This window comes from Ptychodera flava, chromosome 11 (assembly GCF_041260155.1).
Source record: "Ptychodera flava strain L36383 chromosome 11, AS_Pfla_20210202, whole genome shotgun sequence".
Classification (NCBI taxonomy): Eukaryota; Metazoa; Hemichordata; class Enteropneusta; family Ptychoderidae; genus Ptychodera; species Ptychodera flava.
The window spans coordinates 39,392,366-39,414,425 of NC_091938.1; the positions used below are offsets into that span (position 1 = coordinate 39,392,366).

Here is a 22,060-nt window from a genome sequence, read left to right on the forward strand (position 1 = left end):
TATGATCTTAAAGGCAGATTTCTTAACGTAAGGACAAACGAAAAGCACTGTATGTGAATTTTGAATCGAAGTGAATTGAAAAGTAATCTCAAAGGTTCGCTGAACATGAGAAAGTGTAGCAGTAGTAAAGAGATATACACAGAATTTATAACGCCCTTGAAGCCTTCTTATCCCTGAAATGCAAAGAATGGATGTTCCATATCAGTCATTTCTCCATAGTTGAAAACGAAAATTGAATCTTTTCAACATCAACCACTGACCAGTGAATGGTTGCCCGTCAATGAGGGAGAATAGTTTGACTAAGGAAAGGAAACGGTCAGAGATTCAATTTTGTCCTGTTCAATTTATAAAGTTCTTATAAAAACAGAGAATAATTAGAATGGGATTAAAATAATAAAATTATAACACGCCACATGCTCCGTGTCGCGATTCACCAGAATATGTCACGTGACGAGAAAATAGATACGTCTAGTCCGCACTGGATCGACAAAAGTGATATCAGAGGGTATTTTTTGAAAAATATTTCCGTAGGGAAATAGCTTTGACCATTTTGAAAAGTGCCCGGTCACATGACCTTAGTTTCGTCTGCAGCTTTCAAACAATGGCGGGTGACTGTACTAAAATGTGTTGTGGGCCCAAGATGAGCGACGAGCCTCTCTCTAAAACAGATTTTCCATTCCAACACCGTAGGAACTTGAACTACTCATCGACGAATAAAGATTCAAGTGCAAACAAGGATGTTGCTAGGTATGCTTAGAATAGTTTTGGAATAAAGTGGCACCATAATGTAACCGCTGTGGAAATATCGCCAAGTAAACTTGTCACAATGGATTGTTGAGATGCAAAATATCAAAACACAATTAAAACTATAACATAATACAACATGAGCGTGTGGTGTGTCATAAAACACCTATAAGCCTGTCTTTATTCGGGCTGTAGCGCCCGTTGATTACCCCTCGTGCCCGTGTGTTACCAGAAACACATGACTATATCCCTCGACACGTGCGTGCGTGCTAATGTTCAATGATAGATTTGAAGGTTGTCGATGTTTTCGTTAGTGTAAGAAAGTTGTTATGTACTACTCAATAGGATTCGAAGGTATAATCTGTAGGTACGATATTCCAACATAAGGGCAGCCATCTTGATTTATATCTTCTTGAGAAGCCAGTTAATGTATAACTTGATAGGATTCGGACTACTACAGGTGTGATCTGCGGGTATGATATTTCAGGGCATGGCTAGTCACTTTGATTTATTTCTTCTCGATAAGTAAGTTGCCACTATTATCGTTTTTATGCAGCACATCGTAGGACTAACTTAAAAGATGTTATCGCTATCATTAAGGATATATTTAAAGAGCTTATGGAAGGGTTTATATGATTAAAAATGAAAATGGAAAAAAAATAAATTTCACTTTGAACGGTGAGGGGATGCAAAAGCGTTTACCTTTCGCAAATGTGCAAACTTGATTTTTCTTGTCTTGTTTAAATAGTTCTACTGCTTAGTTTTACCCATAAATGTTCCCTTGTATCGTATCATAGATAAACGGAAGTCAATAATTGATTGCAGACGGACGATAAGCATTTTGTGAAGGGAACGTGACCCTGGCATCTCGGACATTCAATTTTGTGATCTCAGCGTGCAAGTGCTTGATGGAACGCGAATGGTAATTTATCAGACAAGACGTAGATAATTTATTATAATTAATTACTCTTATAAGGCGACAATATGTCCTAAAGGTCGATGAGGTCATCGTAGACCTCGGAACCATTGAACAGTTACAGTTGAATCGTGGCATCACAAAATATCACTCTCGTTATTATATCACACAAATAAAGTTAGGTACTCTTTGACTGTCTGTTAAACGGTTATAAAGTCGCCCTTATAGAAACAAGTAATCAGCTGTTGGCGATACTTTTTTGACCTAAGACTTGTACAGTTCATTATGGTATAAGACTTGGTAATAATCGAACGCTTATAGTTATATAATAATAATGCGTTTATTGCGTTTAAGGCCTCCGGCCCATATGCAAGTGGAGAACCACACTAACATATATACAGAGCACTCTTAAATTTTGAGTCGTAAATACGAAAATTACAAAAACGCTTATAGTGAAACGATTTATTATGAAATGACAATGAAAAATATGAAATCATCATTTTCTGTGTATTTAATACAACTAACCTAGACTACAAAATTGTTATTGAAAAAAGATAAACTAGACATGTGTAATGTTGTACATAGATCGAATACCACCAACCATAACTGATAATTGAGAACTTTACTGTTCAGCTTTCTGACAAGGTCTGTAACCATTCATTGAAGTTAACGAAAAAAGCTATTTAAGTACACAAATTGCTGTATTTGTACCGTCGATTGGCCTAATTTCTAGTTTCAACCAATTAAATTCCTGTATTTGTACCGTCGATTGGCCTGTAAAATATTTATCCAGGTTTTGCCCTGAGAGCTCTGTTTGCTATCTTTGACTCACTTTGATTATAAACGTATTCTATTTTCTTTAATCACTGCTCGGACATCAAAGAATACAATCAACGAATATGCATTACTACAAGCATGTCTGTTGTAACAACTAATTTTAATCTATATGAAAATCTCAGTTACCTATCATAGGCATTAAACAGTTGAAACAGTAACGATTCTTTATTTTTAGTGTCTGCTTTTGGCCTTTTGTGGTAAGTCACTTATAATTTACAATTTTCATTGGTTTCTACAGGCATCTGAGAAAAAGTTCCATCAACACACAATTATTGTTCCCAAATAAAATCACTGTCCCAAACTTCCAGCCTGTCACCTAGAATGGCAATGTCATAAAATTTATCGTGAGCGTGAAATATTAATTTTCTTTGCGCCAATTTGGAAGATTATGACAGCTACTTCAGCGTGGAGCACCTGAAGTAAAATTTTACAATATTATGGAGGTATTACCATTAATATACCTTCCAATCGAAATGTGAAATGTCTGTGACTGGCTAGAGAAATTGATCGGTAATTATACTGAAGTAAAAACGTTGACCTTAACCAGATTACATTCTTGTATAATCATCGTATAAATATTGAGTCCTGGAGCACCTGAAGTAAAATTTTACAATATTATGGAGGTATTACCATTAATATACCTTCCAATCGAAATGTGAAATGTCTGTGACTGGCTAGAGAAATTGATCGGTAATTATACTGAAGTAAAAACGTTGACCTTAACCAGATTACATCTTGTATAATCATCGTATAAATATTGAGTCCTTGAGCACCTGAAGTAAAATTTTACAATATTATGGAGGTATTACCATTAATATACCTTCCAATCGAAATGTGAAATGTCTGTGACTGGCTAGAGAAATTGATCGGTAATTATACTGAAGTAAAAACGTTGACCTTAACCAGATTACATTCTTGTATAATCATCGTATAAATATTGAGTCCTGTACTTGGCATATGTTTCCCTTGTAGTAAGCGCCCAGCAACCGGAAGGTCAATTCGTACCTGTTCTTTTTGTCAAGTTATCTTCATCTTCACTATTGATAATTAAAAAATATCATTTGGGTTATGTATTGGTTGAGGATATACGACAACGTTTTCAAATAGACATAATTCGAAATAAATTCCTAATAAAGTTTATTTGGATTCATTTACTACAGTACTGCAGCTCTCTCCCATATTCATGATCTGAGCACAGGTGGATAGAGGGACTGTGATCTGAGGGACCACTTTAAAGTGCATATTATGTAGAGATCAAGGTCGTTCCACACGTCTTACTTTCTTCGCTGTCGTGGGACGTTCGGTTTTACCTGAGAAATGAAAAGGGGAAAAAATAGAAACAAGCAAAAGTAAAATAAATCTTGTCACAATTTAGTTGATATTTGGTCATAATTCAAACAAGTTTTCTCATTTATATGTCGTAAATTACTCAGAAATGAAACAAAGCTTCTCCGATAGCTCCCTGCTATCTGAAAGAATTGTTTTAAATGTGTAACATGTCATAATAACATGTATCATAATTTTGCAACATAGAAAGTTAAGCGATAATAGAACAACCGAGGAAAAGTCCTTTAATTTCAAATGTAACGATTCAAAAATGAAACCGAGACATAAGATAGGACTGATGACGATATCATGTAAATGTGTATTTAAGATCAAAAACCCACCGGTATGAAGATGAGAAAATCGCTGTTTCAGTTCGGCAATAAGCCACGGTAAACTGGCCTCTGAGAGAGCTTTCACAATATCAGGTATGAATGTGCCACTGTCGTCAACTGTCAACTCCCACTTCAGGAACATTTGGTAAACTTGCTCATTCTTGTTTCTCGGATTGTTATATTCAATCTCGTCGATTTCATTCTCCTCTAAGCCGAGGATCCTGGCAAGCTTTTTCCATTCATGCGACATCACTTTGCTAGATAGATATTCAAAAGCCTTTCTTCTTTCTGTGAGTAGGTAAATCAAACGGTAAACTTAATTTAGAAAGACAATCAGTAGATATTCTTAGTCACCACTAGTGCTCGTTTCGCTTTCTCATTTCGGCATCGAGAAATTTATCTATTAGGTTCAAACATGAACTCGCATGGTAGGGGCATGTTGAACACCTGTATATCCTACCAGAGAATATTGAAAGTGAATTCAACACTCCATGTACCCTGGTAAGATATGCAACTGCACCACATGCCCCTACCTAGCGAATCCACATTTTGAAGAAAGTTCAATTTCTGATACCAAATGAGAAGGCGTATCGTGTGGTGGTAGTCCTCTAGAATCATGTATTCAACACATTGGTAACTTACCTCTTCGTTCAGGAGGAACTGGTGGTGGGGGAGGTGGTCCCTCCTTCTTCACCTGAGAAGAGCGAGAAGTGTTAAAAATAAAGTTAATACACTACAGTAGTTGAATGTATATGAGATGATGCCCAGTCTTTGCGAAAACAAGTCCGGTAAACTGATAAAAGCGAGTTATTAAGCGCGGAAATATAACGACACAAAATATGAATTTAGTACTTCATCTTCACATGCATTGCTGTGGACAACTTGTAAGCATCTATAGACACCACTGGACGGGAAGCTTTACGAAATGGAGCAATTACCTGCGGTAGAACAAAGGGCAGTTCAGTCACTGGATCAAATGCAGTGTCATTCTGACTGGCTGTCCTGGGGTCTTGTATATAGAAAGACATGAATCCGACAACTTCACCTCTGATCAACGCCTCCTCGTCGTCAGGTTCTACATAAACAAACCAGTGGTTGTCCTGATTCGGATGATATTTTTTCTGCCTTTTCTTATTCTTCATCTGCAAACCGCAGCTTATTTCATTATAAATGGTATCACCACTTCGTATCTGAATATCTTCACTGTACGGGACATCGGACTTATAATGTGGCCGAAAGCCCTGCTTTCTCAGTTTCTTAATACGAGTTTGAAGTGATTGTAGTTTCTGTCCTTTTTGTTCAACCAAATCAAGGAGTAACTTCTTCTTGTCGTCTTTATGCTGCAATAACAGTATCTTGACTCTATGCAAGCCAGTTCTTTTGTATTTTGTGATGGCTCTGCAGTATTCAACTGTTCTGAAGCGATCCTCTGTGCGCACTCGTACTACAGAACATCTGTAAAGAGAGTGATGCTTACTCAATCAAAGTGAGAAATCATCACTTTCTTTATAAACGCATGTGTTCCATGCATATCCACACATATTCGCCGACAATCAAGGGCGAGGATTCAACAGATAAGCCATAACAGCGATAAAAACAGCAATCATTCAAACAAAACAACCAATGAACTTCAAAAATAAACACAAGTATTCTCAACAAATAGCGTCTACTGACGCACTTGGATACGTGACTATTAGTCTTACAAGTCTTACAAGTTAGTTATTTCTATCAAATTTGATCCCACCGTATCACCAGTGCAAACAGTGCAAAAATTAATGTGTAAGACGCTGGGTGTAAGGGGATTCGTCTGTAAGATAGGGAAGGACTTTCTACAACATTAATAGCAGACACCTTACCCGGAAAAGTGCCGTCGCTGAAGTTTCACGACACTACCATCGACTTCAAAGTTAGAGTCGTCTGTTATATCAGTCCACTCGCCGTTATCATACTCATCCTGTACGATGCGTAGCTCTGTGTCGTCGAAAGGAACGCCGGGAAATTGAAATGTCGGTGTTTCTGACGGCAGAGGAATGTTCACAGTCACCGGCTTTTCAAAGCGAAGGCTTTCCTTGTGTTCTCTGTTCACGTACACCATTGGTGCAAATTCTGCATTGATTGACTCATCACTCTCTTCAAAGACGTCGTCAAGTAAATCAGAGTTGCATCGATGAACCTGTGAGTAAAACAAGAGTTCGATTGCAGATCTAGGAGTATGTGTGTTGATGGATCGAGTATCTGGCGCGTTATAAAAAGATTGGATACACAGTATGTCGGCAACACAACGTGCGTTACGCGTTTAACTTGTACACGCATCAGACTCGGTACCGCATGGGTATGGCATAAGACATCGTAGAGTTCAGCCTTCAAGGAAACTTTAGATTATTTCTTTCTTTAGCATCAAAAGAATGAGATTATCGTGAAATGTGTGAATTAGAGAATAAAAATTCTTATTTATCGGTATATAAAAATGACTTCTCTTTTCTGTTTCTAAGAAAAATTAAGTTTTAAATGTAAAAAGTTGAACTTAGTTTTCTCGTCGAGTTCCAACATCTCACCAACATAAGAGGAAGAGAAGCAATAAGTTCGAAAGGTTTTCAAGGTGAAACATCTGTTAAAAAAACACCTTTATTCGAAGAGTTCCCGACTGCCTAACATGAGAAACTAGTTTCAATTTAAGTTACTTCAGTTACCGTAATTACAAACTTCTCCTACCTCCAGTGACAGTTCTTGACTGCATTCCAGCGACTCGGCTTGAATTTCGATGACAACTTGCTTGTCTGTCTCAGATGACACTGTGATATCATCTTTGCCGATACAGAACTCATCACTGTACGGTCTCGAAGTGGCAATGAATAATGACAACTGAGAAATCTGAACTTTAATGTCGCTGTCCTCCTGAAGAACGATCATAAACGCGGGAATCGTTGAGTAAATAACACAACTATAAAAATAATCCAAACAGGTACAAATTGTCTGAACACCACACCGTCTTCCATTTATGTTCAACAGATTATAGGCAAAGATATGTACTATGTATGATTCTTCTCCGCTCTTTCGTGACATTCTCTGTTCTGTACGGTCTCTCTGTTCGTTGCGATTGTTGACACATCGTTCACAACCAACGTCTTAATTCTCATGACAAACCTTATGCTTACCAGTGTTGTCTCCACCTTTTCCCAGTGCTGTCCATCATCACTCTTCATAATCGTGAGAACTCGATCAGAGTCCGCTTCGAGACATTTTCTTTTAAGTAAGACAGGTTTCTCAAACTTGACATCACATGGTGAAAAGTCCAAGATTTCGGATTGGTAAAACTCGTAGTCGCTCAAAGGTGGTTTGGTAGTGTCCTCATTTCCACAAGTGACCCTCACGCGGTGATGTTTCTTGAGGGAACCCGGTGGTAATTCAAGTACATATCCGGATGGCAAATAATAAGTCTTGGTGATCTAAATACAATAGAAATTACTTTTGTGTTATTGTAAAGGATAAGAGAAGCGATCAGAAACAAGAAACAGAACTTAGTATAGTCATATTTTTAATCATTTTTGTGAGTTTGAAAATCTCATAAAGCTTGACTCATAATAGAAAGTGGCCAACAAATTTAGCTACATGTCCTTTTCTGTCTGTATACCTGTATCTCCGTCTCTTTTCTAAGTTTTCAGATTGACTTCCTGATTTGCTGACTGACTGAATGTAAGGTTGTCTGTCTGCCCGTATTCACTGGCCTGGGTATCTGTTTATAGGCACAATGTATCTTTCAGAATCTAATGAAAAGAAGTCACGGTACCTTATTTGTTGCAATAAGTGATATGTTACTCGAGTCTTCAATCACTTCATCGAAATAGGAATCGTCTTCTACTGTCAGTGATTCTGAAAAAAAGGAAATCATGTTTGAAATTAGATTAAAGCGTATAATGTCAAGGACAGGTTTCATCATATTCATACGCTAAACTTTTGAATACAGTCACATTGATTGATTGATTGATAAAGAGGCAATGAACGTCAGTTAAAGGTACTACCAGGCCTAAATCATACTCTAGTATTTGGATCAGGATGATTAATGTATGAAAATTGAAATATTGCTCCGCACCTTCTAACTCGTTCAGGTATGATCTCAACGCCGGAACGCCTTTGTTGCAAACTGCCATTAGTGGTGCTGGTAATGGGTTGTTGGAGACGTGGAATTCTTGAAGCTTTGGCAGGGCGATGTTGAAGAGTAACGGTATATCAGTCACTGCATTGGCAGAGAGGTACAACTTCCTCAAGTTCTTCATCGGTAGGACGTGGTAAATCGACGTGTGTTGGAGTTTATTACGTGAGAGATCTAGTACTTCTAGTCTTGCCAGACGTATTATGTGTTTATGAATTTCTTTTAAACGATTGTGACTGAGATCCAACTCTTTGAGATTCCCCAAACAATACACATCAGCAGTACTGATTGTATTTATCCGATTTTGACCTAAACTCAGCTTTCTTAGGTTACACAATTTGCTTAAACCGGAAGGCAACTCTCGAAGTTTATTGCCATTTGCCAAGAGAATGGTTAAAGTTTGCAAGTTGGTCAAACTTTCTGGAAGGCTTTTGATATCATTTCCACCTATGTCGAGTTTTAACAAGGAAGATAATCTGTCTATGTCTTCTGGTAGCCTTTTAATTTTATTATTGGTAATGCTAAGGTCTTTCAGGTTCTCGAGATAGGTGAAGTCATCCGGTAATTTCTTAAGAATATTGTTTGATATATTCAAAGTCTTAAGTGTCGATAGCTTACAGAATTCTGCTGGGAGAGACTTAAGTTCATTTTGACGCAAGTCAATAGCTTCAATGTTAAGAAGTTTCGTGATATCGGGATTCAATTTGCGAATTTGATTACTTCCTATCCTAAGGCCTCTTAACTTTTCCATTCCGTAGATCACTGCTGGTACGTTACCTAACCGATTGTCGTCGATTTCAAAAATTTCAAGGGCATCTAAGTTTGACAACGTCGGAGGTAGCTCGACAATGTGATTTCGCGATAATCTGAGCTCAGTTAATCCCCAAAAATTCATTAAGCACTCGGGAACCTCGGTCAGGGCATTGTCGCTAATATCTAAGCTTCGTAAATTCACCAATCTTCCCGCGCCTTCCGGAATTGTCTTTAATTTGTTTCCGTCGAGCAGCAAAGTCGTCAAGCCGCCAAGTTGACCGATTTCATCATCGATTGCCGAAATGGAGTTTTTGCCAACATCTAAATACCAGAGACAATTTAGCGAATACACCACCTTAGGAATGGTCGGAAACATGTTGTCACGAAGTATTAACTTTTCAAGGAAGTGTAGTTTAGCTAACTCTTTAGGAAGACTCGTTAGTTTATTATCGTTGAGATCGAGAATAGTCAAGTTGCCACTTCGACAAACATTTGGGGATAACTCCTTCAGAACCATTGAATTGAGATTTTTATGTTTCTCGCTATCGATTTTGTCAACAGCGCCAACGTTCGCCATATTGGATAATCCGGTTTTTTTTCAGAAACGTCTAGACTTCGAAAATATTCCCTACCGCTTTTTTGTATTATGTATATGTCTGTACTAGCTTAACTTTACACTGTTTCCGTCTTTACCAGCTGTGGATCTTCACCATGACTTTAGAGATGACCTCTTTACCTGCCGTTCTGCATAGAAATAGAAGTGATGTTGTCATTTAGAGGAGAGATAAAATGTGTTTGAAAATAAAAGTAAGGCATATTGCAATACAAGGTATTATAATTAAGAACCTTGAAACCAGAATAATACAGGGACGTTCTTACAATATGATAACATTGGTTGGTGACTTGGAAAAAAAAGAAAATCACTGATGTCCGCTGATAACTACTGTTGATTTATTTCAATAATAACATCGGCATAAAGCTTCGGATGCCTACAAAACTTAGTATTTCCTACCCTCAGATAAACAAATAAATACTGTTTTCCACGAAATTCTCACGTTGTCGACTTTTTGTCATCGGCACAAATGTAGGTTACATTTGTGTGTATGGGACATATACATGCCGATCCAATCGCAATCAAAGGAGATTGTTAACTTGCACGAGACTGGCAGTTTGCTGGGAGACTTGTACGATACAAAGGTACGTGTAAAGGTTGAAAAGAGGACAGAATAAATTGGTTTTCAAATTTGCAAATTATAAACATTTGAAATATTTTAAAACATGGTCGCATCGCCTTTACGAAAATAATGAGGCTCATGACAAATCCTCATTGAAGTACATGTCATTTTAAATTGGAAGAAATAATTCAATTGCTCATACATACATACATACATACATACATACATACATACATACATACATACATACATACATACATACATACATACATACATACATACATACATACATACATACATACACTAAGTAAGTCAGTCAGTCAGTCAGTAAGTAAGTAAGTCCGTAAGAAAAAAAGTAAGTATATTACGAGAGCTAAAATTTTGAGCCTCTCACCACGAGGTAAAAATTTCCCTCCAGCCTGTTAGTTTTTTTGTCTGTCCCCACCAGTAATCTCGCCACTTTCCTTCTCCCTACTGTAACGCCCTCCCTTGTAAAGATTTTATCTCGAAGCCAAGGTGTCTTTGGTTCAAGGTCGTACGAGAAAGAGATAGCGTCATGCTTTTAATTAATTAATGGTAAAGATTTTAATGAGAACAATCGTGACGTACATTATATTTCCTGGTGTGATCTGGTTTATTCTTGGGAAACAATCAAAGACTGGCTTAAATTTCCATGTTATGAACATTGTACAATGATGATAATTTTGCAGTCATGTAAGTTTAGAAGTCCTGTCTAACTTGGAAGAGAACGTACGCTGACATATATACGATAAGAATTGAGACATGGAACGTTCTGTTTGCCATCTCGTCATGAAGATCTAAAGTTGTCCTTACATTCAACATCTTAGCGTGTCAGCTTCACTAAAAGCATTAGACCATACGAGTACCATCAACTCGTACCTGACTACGACGAAAATACAAAAATCACCATTGCTCTCTCTTCCACCACAAAAGATGCCCCTGTCCCCTCTTTGGAATGTACCGTGTTTCCTCAAAATTGGAAAACCCAACTTTGCTTTTCCAATTACCCGAGGAGCAATAGCATGGCCAAAAATACATGTATTTTCCTGCTATCGAAATACCCCGGTCCGCTGATATGAAAGAATGGCCCTTTCGTTCCCTACGAAATAGCTTGCAAACACCTTTTTTTCACGAACACGTCTGTTGTCTGCCCGGATAGATATTTAAGGAATGTACACACCTTGACAACGGAAATACAAAACCTGAAACGAAGTGGGTAAAGTGTTAAAATTTCTGCGGGTGTAGCGTAGGACGCGTCGTCTGCGAGAATAGAGAGATCAATTGTACTTGTGTTTGTAAACCTCAAGGTTTGCATTTATAAAGATGTTGCGTCACACATCGCAGACATTGAAAAAGAGACTTTTTATTGTAAATCGCTTTCCGCGTTTTTGTGTTGATCGGCAAACTGTTTTTCTGACAAAAAAGTGCACTTAGCTAGAAGTAACACACGAGTGTCGCCAGGTTTTCTCTCTATAATTAAATGTTTGCTTTACATGTATTATGGACTACTTGAACACAAAACAATGATAATCTCACCGTTGGCAGACTGGCTAACAAGAACCCAGGTGTCCGCCATGTATTTAATACTTAAAATTGAAGGAGACTACAGGTCAAATATTTCCTTGATTGGAGAATCCTGTGTTTTTCCGCGATATATTACAGCAGAGAAGAGTCTGAAATTCATGCAGCGAGGTAAATCACAGGGATATTCTGAAATTCTAACAGCGAGACGAATTCCATACCTGCTACGTCTAACTATATCGAGGCACCTTGTGAGAACAACGAAACATTGTATTTGCAATCGCGTGCTCACAATAGTTTTCAGGTGAACACTGAAACGCTTGAATGGTTTACATTGTATCGTACGGATACTCAACATATCAAAGGGACAGTGTTACTTATGTGTGACCTGTGCCGCTGATAGATGCCGTTTTTAGGTCATGTTTACTATGATCCATAGCAACCATGCGCATTAGTGATCCCCAACATAAGAACATAAATAGGAGGCTTACTCAACATATGTACAAAATGTTGACAGGGCCCTTCCCCGCAATCTGCACCTAGATCTCATTTTTGTAAACAATGGTAGCTCACTCCATTGAAAAGTAAAGGAATTAAATTGGCACCGTGGCCGCGAAAAGCTGACTGGTTAGTTGAAATAATATATACGCCTCGAAAGTGAAAGACTTAAACTTTTGCTCAAACTTTCCTGAATAAAACTTTCAACAATTCTCTTACCAAATCAAAAATAAAAATCAGGGATAACCGCGCAAAGTTTTGAACTAGCGGAAACAAATTACCCAATTGAACATATTGCAAAATTCAAAATGGCCGCCATAAATTTTGAATTTTGAAAAACTAAGAGAGTGACAGATTTTCTTTGTGCAAGACCTTTAAAATGAGCCCTCACAAGTGGTAGATCAGAAACGAATTTTAGAAATTTGAGAGTCCGACTCACTGTGCCCGCGGCGCGTTCAACCTTAATAGGGACTTAATAACGCAGGTACTATGGCGGACAAATAGTAAAACTTGTGAACTTTCGAAATACATGTATACTATTCACATTGTTGTTGTAACAAATAAGTCGATACTGGCAGACTGAATACTGGGAGTGGATTTCTGAGTTGAATTTACATTGAACTCGGTATTAATGGATGAATGTTGTGTTTACTCTTAGCTTTGAAATGGTTGGTGAATATCATGGAGGTACTCCCATGGTGGTATGTATTTTGGTGTATCGACGTACGAGAGTTGTCGTTGAGAAATAAGACACGCCTGCAAACAATGGCACAGTTCTGTTCAAATGTAAGCTGTTTGGAAACCGGAACAACACCGGTCTATTTTTGTTTGTTCGTGGTGTTTTTTTCAATTGTTCGCGGAGTGCTTCTTGTTCATGACCTGACATCAGAAGACACAGAGGTGGTATTGAGCAAGTACGTGCATGTAGTCGGCTACGGCACACTGAGCTATTAACCTTAATGTGTAAGCATTCTTGTCATGCCTTCGCCATTTTGTCATGCGTATTGTTGAGACAAAAAACTTCCAGTGCATATTAACATTCGATGATTCTAAAATTGTTATGACTGTAAATCTGAGTGATATAACAAAATGTAATGAAACTTACCAAAAGTGACGAGGTACGTGATTTTGTTTCTGGTCTTCAGTACATGATGTGACTCTTATCTTCGCCTGTGTTTACTGCATTCAGATTCATGGTACACTTGTTGCCTCTGGCAATTTACTTGTTACGGATGTTCGCAGCACTTGTGGAAGGCAATATTTCGCAAAGTCGAATGTGACCGAAGCCTCATAGTACATTGGTAATTACTTCACGGCTCTCTGTATTGATCTGTACAAAGGAGCGTATGTCACCTGTGTGACTTGCTATGGCGGCGCTGCTATTTGGACGTTGACCTTTGACATAGCCTGCCACGATCCTGCGTGTAGTGACATCGAATCCCTGACGATGTTATTGATAATATTAATGTAATTCTCACATTCAATTCAAGGGGCCTTCCAAACTTGTTCGATAAAACTTCAATTTTTCTTTGGAAGTGTTTTTGTTTGTTACCGCTGTAGATGGAAAGTATGAGCCATGTATCTCTTCTATTTTGTCCTGTGTCAGATGATACCGTGACCGTTACCTGGCCTATCATTGTGCATGTTGCCACAGAGGGATCATTCCAAATTAATGATTTATCAAAGATGTGAAACTGACCAATCTTAGCCTCCAAGGCGGGAACTAGTAACTGGTGATTGGCAGGCTTTGCCCTTAATGACGTCACTTGAAGACAATGCGGCGGCGGTTAATTTCTTAAGTATCATGTTTTAATGCAATTTAAAAACAAATAAAATTACAACATCAATGGTGTGAAAGATTTTTGTAATTAACGATATCTATGTTTGTATTTTGTACCTGAGATTTAATTTATTCAAGCATGTAAAATATAGAAATGGAGAAAAGGTGCATCGACAGTCTGTTGAATATTGACAAATGTGTCAAAAGACAAACTTTACCAATCAAGACTACAGTAAAAAAAGCATACAATGAAGTGAATGGTTGACATGCAAAGTTTTTACCTTATATCGGCTGCCCGTTACATCACAAAAACAAAGAAAGGGGATTACATTACACCAATCCTGAAGGAACTCCACTGGTTCTATTATAATGTCTTACAGAATTCGGTTCAAAATCCTTGCTTCTCACATGTAAATCGATACATGGACTTGCTCCTTCATACATTGCTGAACACCCCTAGCAGATCTTTCAGATCAAGTCTACAAACCACACTTAAAGTTCCTCGAACTCGGTTAAAATCATACGGTGACAGATCCTTCTCAGTGTTTATCAATTCTATGGAACAAACTGCCAGCTCATATTCGATCAGCCCCGGACATTCGCACCTTCATATCTATGCTTAAAGACTCATTTCTTCAAGAGAGCTTACCTGTGACCTAGTGTAAAGCGCCAGTGAACATTGCTGATGGATACTAGGCGCTATATAAATTATTTATCTTATCTTATACCGACGAAATTTGTCATGAGCCCTGGCCCTGTCAACCAAATTATTCTGAGTTTCGTATCAAGTTATAAGCTATATATAATTGTTTTGTTTAAACCACTTGTTCTAGTGACGGCCACGGTTATCCACTAACAGGGAATTTTCACCACGTAACATTCTCGTCAAGAATCGTCTTAATTTTGATGGAATGCAGAGTTCTTACACTAAAGCCACATTAGCGGCATCTTTTTGAAGTTATAAGATGTTTTAAAAACAAATACAATGTATATATATATATAATGCTTACTGAAGTGAGGGCACAGAATATATTTTTCAAGCACTGACGAGGAACGCACAACTAGGATTTTAACAATAATTTTTGAGTTCTAAGTCAAATGTATTCGCCGCAAATACAAGCGCTTGAATCCAATTAATCATATCCATCACCAAGATTTGAAATGGTAACGTTGTCAAATTGGATGGTATTCTTGGTATTAGTAAAATGCTTAGAGACACAGCTAATGAATTGACATCATCCAGTACGTCAATCGAATCCTACGAATCGTAGAATTGCTAATCGGTTTGCTTACTCACAAAGGTTCGTAGACCCAAATTTATCATATATTTATGAACTCTTAAAATGACAAAACTTTGTCGCAACGGCAAGGCTTTACATAGACTTAAAACAAGCACAAGTTCGGATACAAGGTCCGGTTTCTCAATGATAAGATCGCGTTGATTACGTCCCTGACCTTAAATCCGAACAATATACCATAGCTATAGATGTTTCAGCGACAAATGATTTGAAAAGCAGCTACGTATATGTGTTACTGTGGTTCACACAGGGGTCATGCCGTAAACAAAACACCTCTACGTTGTCGATTATAATATTTTCTCAAACGCTAGCAAAATAATGTGTCATTTAAATGCTATGTACAATTTCAAGGTGTAAATTGTGATATAAGAGGCGATGTAAGCGTTACTAAGGGACGGTTGCTATATGTGTTGACGACTCAAAAGTAATGTGCGAAATTCAACAGAAATTCAACAGTGAAACACAGTTCACTTCATAAAAAATGCATCAAGGGATGAAACACACATGTGATTTTGTTAGACGCGTTTTTTAGCCCGCCCTATTTGCTTTTGTAAAGCTCAGGAAACCTTTGCTTCAGTTCGGCAACCAGCCAAGGAAGGCCAGCTTCTTGTAGACCTTTGACGAGGGTCGGAATGCTTTTTGTTTTATCTTTCAGAGTATTTTCCCAACAGAGCAACATTTTATACACCTGTTCTGGTTTATCCCGAGGATATGCATACTCTATCTCATCAATCTCGCATTCGTCTAGGCCCAGGGTTCGTGCCAGATTTTTCCACTCGTGAGACATAGTTTTGCCTGCAAGGCACTGAAACAGCTTTCGTCTCTCTGTAACGATAGCAAAATCAATGTGACAAGGTCTGTTTCAGGAATTGTGTTCATACATGGCTTTGTTTCTCTGTTATTACATGGCGACATTTGATTGAGTCTGTGACTTTAAATTGCACTGATTAATTAAAATGAATGTTATTATTTTCGGTGGCGAGCAGGCATGCACATTTTCTCAAGTCTATTTTCAATTAAAAAGATATTGTTGTGTCTGTCGTACAGTCATTTTAATCCGACAACATTTAAGATTTGCAAGGAACACACACGTACCTCTCAAGTCAAAATGCTGTGTAACTGGTGTCGATGGTCTTCTTGATTTCGGTCTGTTCACCTGCGCACAATGCATGAAAAAAATTCTTAAGTCATCGCATACAAGTTTTCTATTCGAGTGCTATTTTCTGTGAGATTGCTTTCAGTTTAATGCAGTTAACCTGAATTTGCATTCTACTATATGCTTGCTGTCTAATGTTGAAACAAATCATCTGTCTTTTCTACGTTTAAACTTTAATACTTTACGTTCAGATATATTCAATCAAGATGCAGGAAAATGTACTTCAGAAATATGCACAGAAATACACGTCCAAGTATAGTTACAATTTACAAACTAAGGGGATTTTACGATACAAAATGGACGACGATCTTGCACTTCTACCACTTAGATATTTAGATTTAATCATGGAATCACATATATTTTACCTTCGGCAGAACGAATTGAAGTTCAGCAAGCGGCTCCCTTTCATTGTTATCGTCTATTCCCGATGACTCACGATCCCTGTAGAATATCATAAAACCCACCGCTGAACTCTTCAGCCTATCTCCCGCGTCTAATGGTTCGACGTATGCAAACCAATGGTTTTCATGGCCTTGGTAGAAAGCCTTCCGGTTTTTCCGGGTCCTCAGTACAAACCCTTCACTGACTTCGTTGCATATTGTGTCACCGCTCCTTATCCTTACGTCTTCACTGTAAGGGAGATCTGCGTCATAGTAAGGTCGGTAGCCTTTCTTCCTCAGGAGTTTCATACGTTTATACAGAAGCTCTACCTTCTGACCTCTTTGTTCCACAATATCCATCAAGATTTTTTGTTTGTCGCTCGTGTGCTGCAGAAGAAGTATCTTTACTCTTTGATTTCCATCTCGTGTATATTTGGTGATGGCTTTACAGTAACCCGCGGCCTTGTCCTTGTCTTCCCGTTGAACACGCACAGCTGAGTATCTTGTACCGAGAAGAAACAAGAGGGACACATGAAGGACTTCTTAACGAGACGTACGTTGTTGTCAAAGAAGCACACAATTGATGAGATATGTATGCTCTCCCCGAATTGCAACAAACTATACATATTATACGCATACGGTACGCAATCTGGCCACATGGAGTCTTTGAGGGCAGACATTAGTGTACTGGTCGATTTCTGCAGGCCAAAACTCCATCGTGAATTTGTATGTCTCAGGAAATACCCTCCGTATCAGGGAACTATTGACGAATCATGTTGGTAGGACAGTCAGGATGTAGGTGTACATATGGGCATGGCGCATTATCAGTTTGTTCTGTAGACATGTGCATATAAATGCCAGAACATACTAAAAACACGATCGGAACTAATTTGGGATAATTGGGTGGTGAAGTAATGTCGGTTTTATCTGGAAATGTAAGCTCATCTGCTTTTCCTTTTAAGTTATACACTTGTTTTTATGAGTAATTTGTAATATTCGAACATTCGGCTAAAAGGCACCTAACACTTTTGAAATTTGAAAACTGTGATGATCCAATTATCCCAAATTAGTTCCAACCGTGTTTTACGCAATATTGTAAGTTTCCTGATACATTTTCTGAAGAGTCGGCCTAAGGTTATCAAGCATTATTAACGCCAATTATTGACTAAGCATTTTTTCACATTTTACCTTTAATATATCACTTACATATAGTACCCCTTTGTGCCCACACATATTTGAAAATACATTTGGCGAGGAATGTTTAGGTAGCGTAAAGTAGGAATACTTGAGAACCGCCCGACTAAAATAGGAAGGGAACCCCCTATTTCTCTTTATTTACACAAACATCAGAAAAATGACAATCCTTTTCATTTTTAGTAGATCCCCGCCTTAACGTAAGTCCGGAGAAGTATTATTATTTTTCATTATTTTCATCGTTCACACACTTCTTTCTATAGTGTATGCAGCTTTGGAAGGACTATTCTTGTAACCTCCTGCCTCATTGGGGTCGCAAGTCTCGAGCAGTACTCCAGGGCCAACATTATTTACTCTTGAGGATCGGCTTTCTTACCCCGAGAATGTTTCTCTCTCAAGTTTGATGAGTCCATTTTCACAGGTAAACGACGCTTGATTCGTTACATCTTTCCAGTTGCCGTTGTTCTCCTTGTCAGCGAGTATGCGCACTTCGGTGGATTTTAGATCCGGGAACACTATTTGTGACATCTCTGTAGGAAGTGGTATGTTTACTTTGACTGGCTTTCTGAAGTTAACGTGTTTTGTGTCTCCTGTATTGAGGTATACCATCGGAGAGAACGCTGCCTTGATGGAGTTTCCTTTGTCTTCAAACACATCGTTGATTAATGCAGAGTCACAGACATGAACCTATTAAATTACCAACAAATGTATTCTACATCACTCTTACTGATCGGAACCAAATGTTGGAGGGGCCCTCAACCCTTGGGAAGGGAGATACGTTATAATGCGTCATATACTATACTACCTGTCATAAAAATTCGTCCACAAAATGACCCAATCAAAGACAACCTTACGAGGCCACTGTGGGTCAATATTTGGTTAAATGTATGAAGCACATTAGTTAATAGTTTTGTGTGTTATGTATTTTTCGTCCAAGGTTTCCTATACAATCGATGCAGTGACACATTTTTGTGTACGCTTGTTTTTCTTGATGTTTGTTTGATGTTGTTTTTGTTTTTTAGCTCCGAGTCACACGATTAAACTGCCAACATTCAAATAACTGAAAAGAAATGTTTGCATGCAGCTATAGTTTTGGGACTAAACACTGTGATACACTGATCGTAAAATCATTAACAGTTTCTGCGGTGCGTATCACTATCATTTTGCTATTTATCTTACGCTCAAAAAAAGAAGAAAGCGACTAGTCTAGATCTGTGCGCGAGGATGAGGAACGAAACCTTCTCTTTTTGGCTTTGGTGTTGCAGAATTTTAACGTTACAAATTGGAAATACAGATTATGCATGAATGTACATAGGATATCGTTAATATACTAATATGTAGTGTAATGGCTTTGTTTTCACGTACATGCATTCATATGTCAAGAGCCTGTCTGTTTGAATGCATCCATTCAGGTCAGTGCATGTAAATCCATGTGTAGGTATGTTTGAACAAGTACATGTGTTTATTTCTGCGTTACTCCATATACCCTTCCCGTCAGTCCATCCACACACATATATTCAGATAGATTAACATAATAGAGCATGCATTGAAATGTAGAATCAAGGGAGAATGGACACTTGATTTTTCCTACTTTTGATAGCAAACAAAACAAACATAAGTTTGAAATGTCAAAACAATTGTGCAATTGTGATCCTTTAATCAGGTATTGTTTCATATTCACTTAATTTATGACATATAAGCAATTACCTCAAGGGAAAGTGATTTACACTTGTCAACAGCGGCTTCAGGAATGTCAAGGACTACTTGTTTATCTGTCTCCGAAGATATGTTGGCGCCGCCTTCGTCGATTGAAAACATGTCCTTGTGAGGGCGTGTTATGGCAATGAACATCGTCAACCTGCTGACCGACACTGAAAGTTCTTCGCTGTCCTGGTTTGTTTATTGTTGAAGAAATAATCAAGTATGCGGTGAGTTAAAATTGTGTCGCTGCTATATCAGACATCTATTCACTGTAATTCTATATTTGTTTGGTATGCGAGAGTATCATCGCCCACTTGTCTGGCATGTCAAACTCAAAAATTCAAACATTTATGACACAAATTTGAAACTATGATGAAGTATTGTTTACGGAAAACACGCAGATGCAAACGAAAATAAATTGAAAATCCATGAAGTCGTAATTAATATGAGTCAAGACACATTTCCAGGAACAATATAAGTATTGCCATTGGCATTATTGACAAAACTGACCATGAAAGTTGGTAGTTCCTCCCACTGTGTACCGTCATCGCTTATCATTATAACCATGTCCCTATTTATTTGCCATAGTTCACGCTTCCTCGTCAGAAAGACCGGATTGTCGAACATCACTTTGTTGGGCTTGAAACGGATCACATCAGATTGACGGAATTCAAAGTCCTTCAGCGGAGGTCCGATACTGTTATTAGTCTCACAGAATACAGTAAATTGAATTCCCTGTTTTGCAGATCCTGGGGGCACTTTTAGGATGTAACCAGCTGGTAGTGTATATATACGTGTTATCTGTAGCAAAAATAATGTATTAGAAGTGTTAATAGACTTTGTCAACTTGCCCAGCGATTGCGAGTGTTCTTGTAGGGCTTTGACTGTCTGAAGTGTCATTAATACGACAACCTACTTTTCAGCTTTGAATGACTCTAATTTTCAATATTGTCAGCATAAGTGCAAATTTGAAATAAGGTTGATCTAAGCCTTTTGAGTAAAGCAAAAAGAAAATACTGTATAGGCGAACGAAAATCAATTTTATAGTTCTCAAATCAGTTATACCGGAAATTCTTAGAAAGAAAAATAATGCCTTCAATGTATCCGAGATATTAATCTAACATCTAACTTTCTACATCATGAATCATATATCAACATTTTTGTTTGTCTCAACCTGTGCAAACTGTAGACGCGGGACGTTTTGGGAAAGCCAATGCTTACAGGCATTGGCAGTGCATTGTAAATTCAATCGGTTAAGACTACTACTTACAAATATTTAAATCCAGATGGCTTAATATGGTCAGGCGGTCAACTTGACCCTCCATGGTAAGGCCAAAGTAAAATCAGCAACAAGATTTAAATATTCTAGAGAAGTGATTGTGAACGATGCTTTAACAGGCAAGGTATTTATCAAATATTTTACTAGTAAATCAAATTTGAAATGGTTTAGATACCTACCCGTTGACTGGGAATAACAGTGATTTCATTTTCATCCTCAGTGCTATCATAGAAATAAGGATCTTCTTCGATATCATCTAAAATTAAGGAAATATTGGAAATACCTTTTCAACTAGGCATGTAAAAAATCTACAACAAATTTTTGTCATAATAGCCGCTCGTTTTCCTGGATAACGAAGGCATTTAACTTTACGTTATCGGTCATGTAAACAAACACATTTAAAATGATAGTTAATAGATATCTCCTACAAGTAATTGAACAAGGATTGTGTCACTATGCAACATATCTCAAAGTAAACTTAACAACTCAAACATTCGTGGCCTATTGACCTTCATAATGAATTCGCCCACTTATCTATATTAAATAATGTAGCCTTCTCATGCACAGCAGCTATTTTCAACAGTTATGCGAAGACATTCAGGTTAATGTAAAATTAGCCTACAATTGTCAGCATTCATCGCAATGTTATTAACTTCTGCCATGCTCAAACAGAAGAATGAGGATTCATAAACCTTGTGCTGGCTAAAAATACCATCGAATCCTGATATAAAACTGGAGTTTCTGACTTGATAGTACTGCAAATTTTGTATTCAACACTCGATCATCTATTTTGGATTGTACTTATTAATTGTTTGCTGATTGTCGTTAAACTACTATTAAAAAGGGAAGCCAGTCTAAATAAGTTTCAATGCTATTTTTATTCTGCAGTCGGCGGCAGATGAACCCAAGAACAACAGTTTTACTGTTTTGCCTCGATTTCATCAAAATTTGACCACTATGACTAAGCAAAAACTAAATGAGCGGAACCCAAATAGATGA

At 37.8% G+C, this 22,060-nt stretch overlaps 2 protein-coding genes across 2 annotated transcripts; both read right to left on the reverse strand.

Moving 5' to 3' along the window:
* Positions 1-1,981: 1,981 nt before the first annotated feature.
* Positions 1,982-13,651, reverse strand: LOC139144245 (uncharacterized). Its single transcript, XM_070714910.1, has 11 exons — positions 13,379-13,651; positions 8,246-9,802; positions 7,943-8,025; positions 7,311-7,601; positions 6,868-7,050; positions 6,012-6,328; positions 5,094-5,610; positions 4,798-4,849; positions 4,165-4,443; positions 3,271-3,807; positions 1,982-2,911 (listed from the first exon to the last, which is right to left on the reverse strand). The coding sequence occupies exons 2-10, from the start codon at positions 9,633-9,635 to the stop codon at positions 3,752-3,754; spliced, it is 3,168 nt and encodes a 1,055-aa protein (XP_070571011.1). The 5' UTR covers positions 9,636-9,802; positions 13,379-13,651; the 3' UTR covers positions 1,982-2,911; positions 3,271-3,751.
* Positions 13,652-15,062: 1,411 nt separating this feature from the next.
* Positions 15,063-21,723, reverse strand: LOC139143190 (uncharacterized). Its single transcript, XM_070713322.1, has 8 exons — positions 21,684-21,723; positions 21,241-21,317; positions 20,293-20,583; positions 19,789-19,971; positions 18,458-18,768; positions 16,873-17,389; positions 16,447-16,507; positions 15,063-16,176 (listed from the first exon to the last, which is right to left on the reverse strand). The coding sequence occupies exons 1-8, from the start codon at positions 21,721-21,723 to the stop codon at positions 15,890-15,892; spliced, it is 1,767 nt and encodes a 588-aa protein (XP_070569423.1). The 3' UTR covers positions 15,063-15,889.
* Between the last annotated feature and the right edge of the window lie 337 nt (positions 21,724-22,060).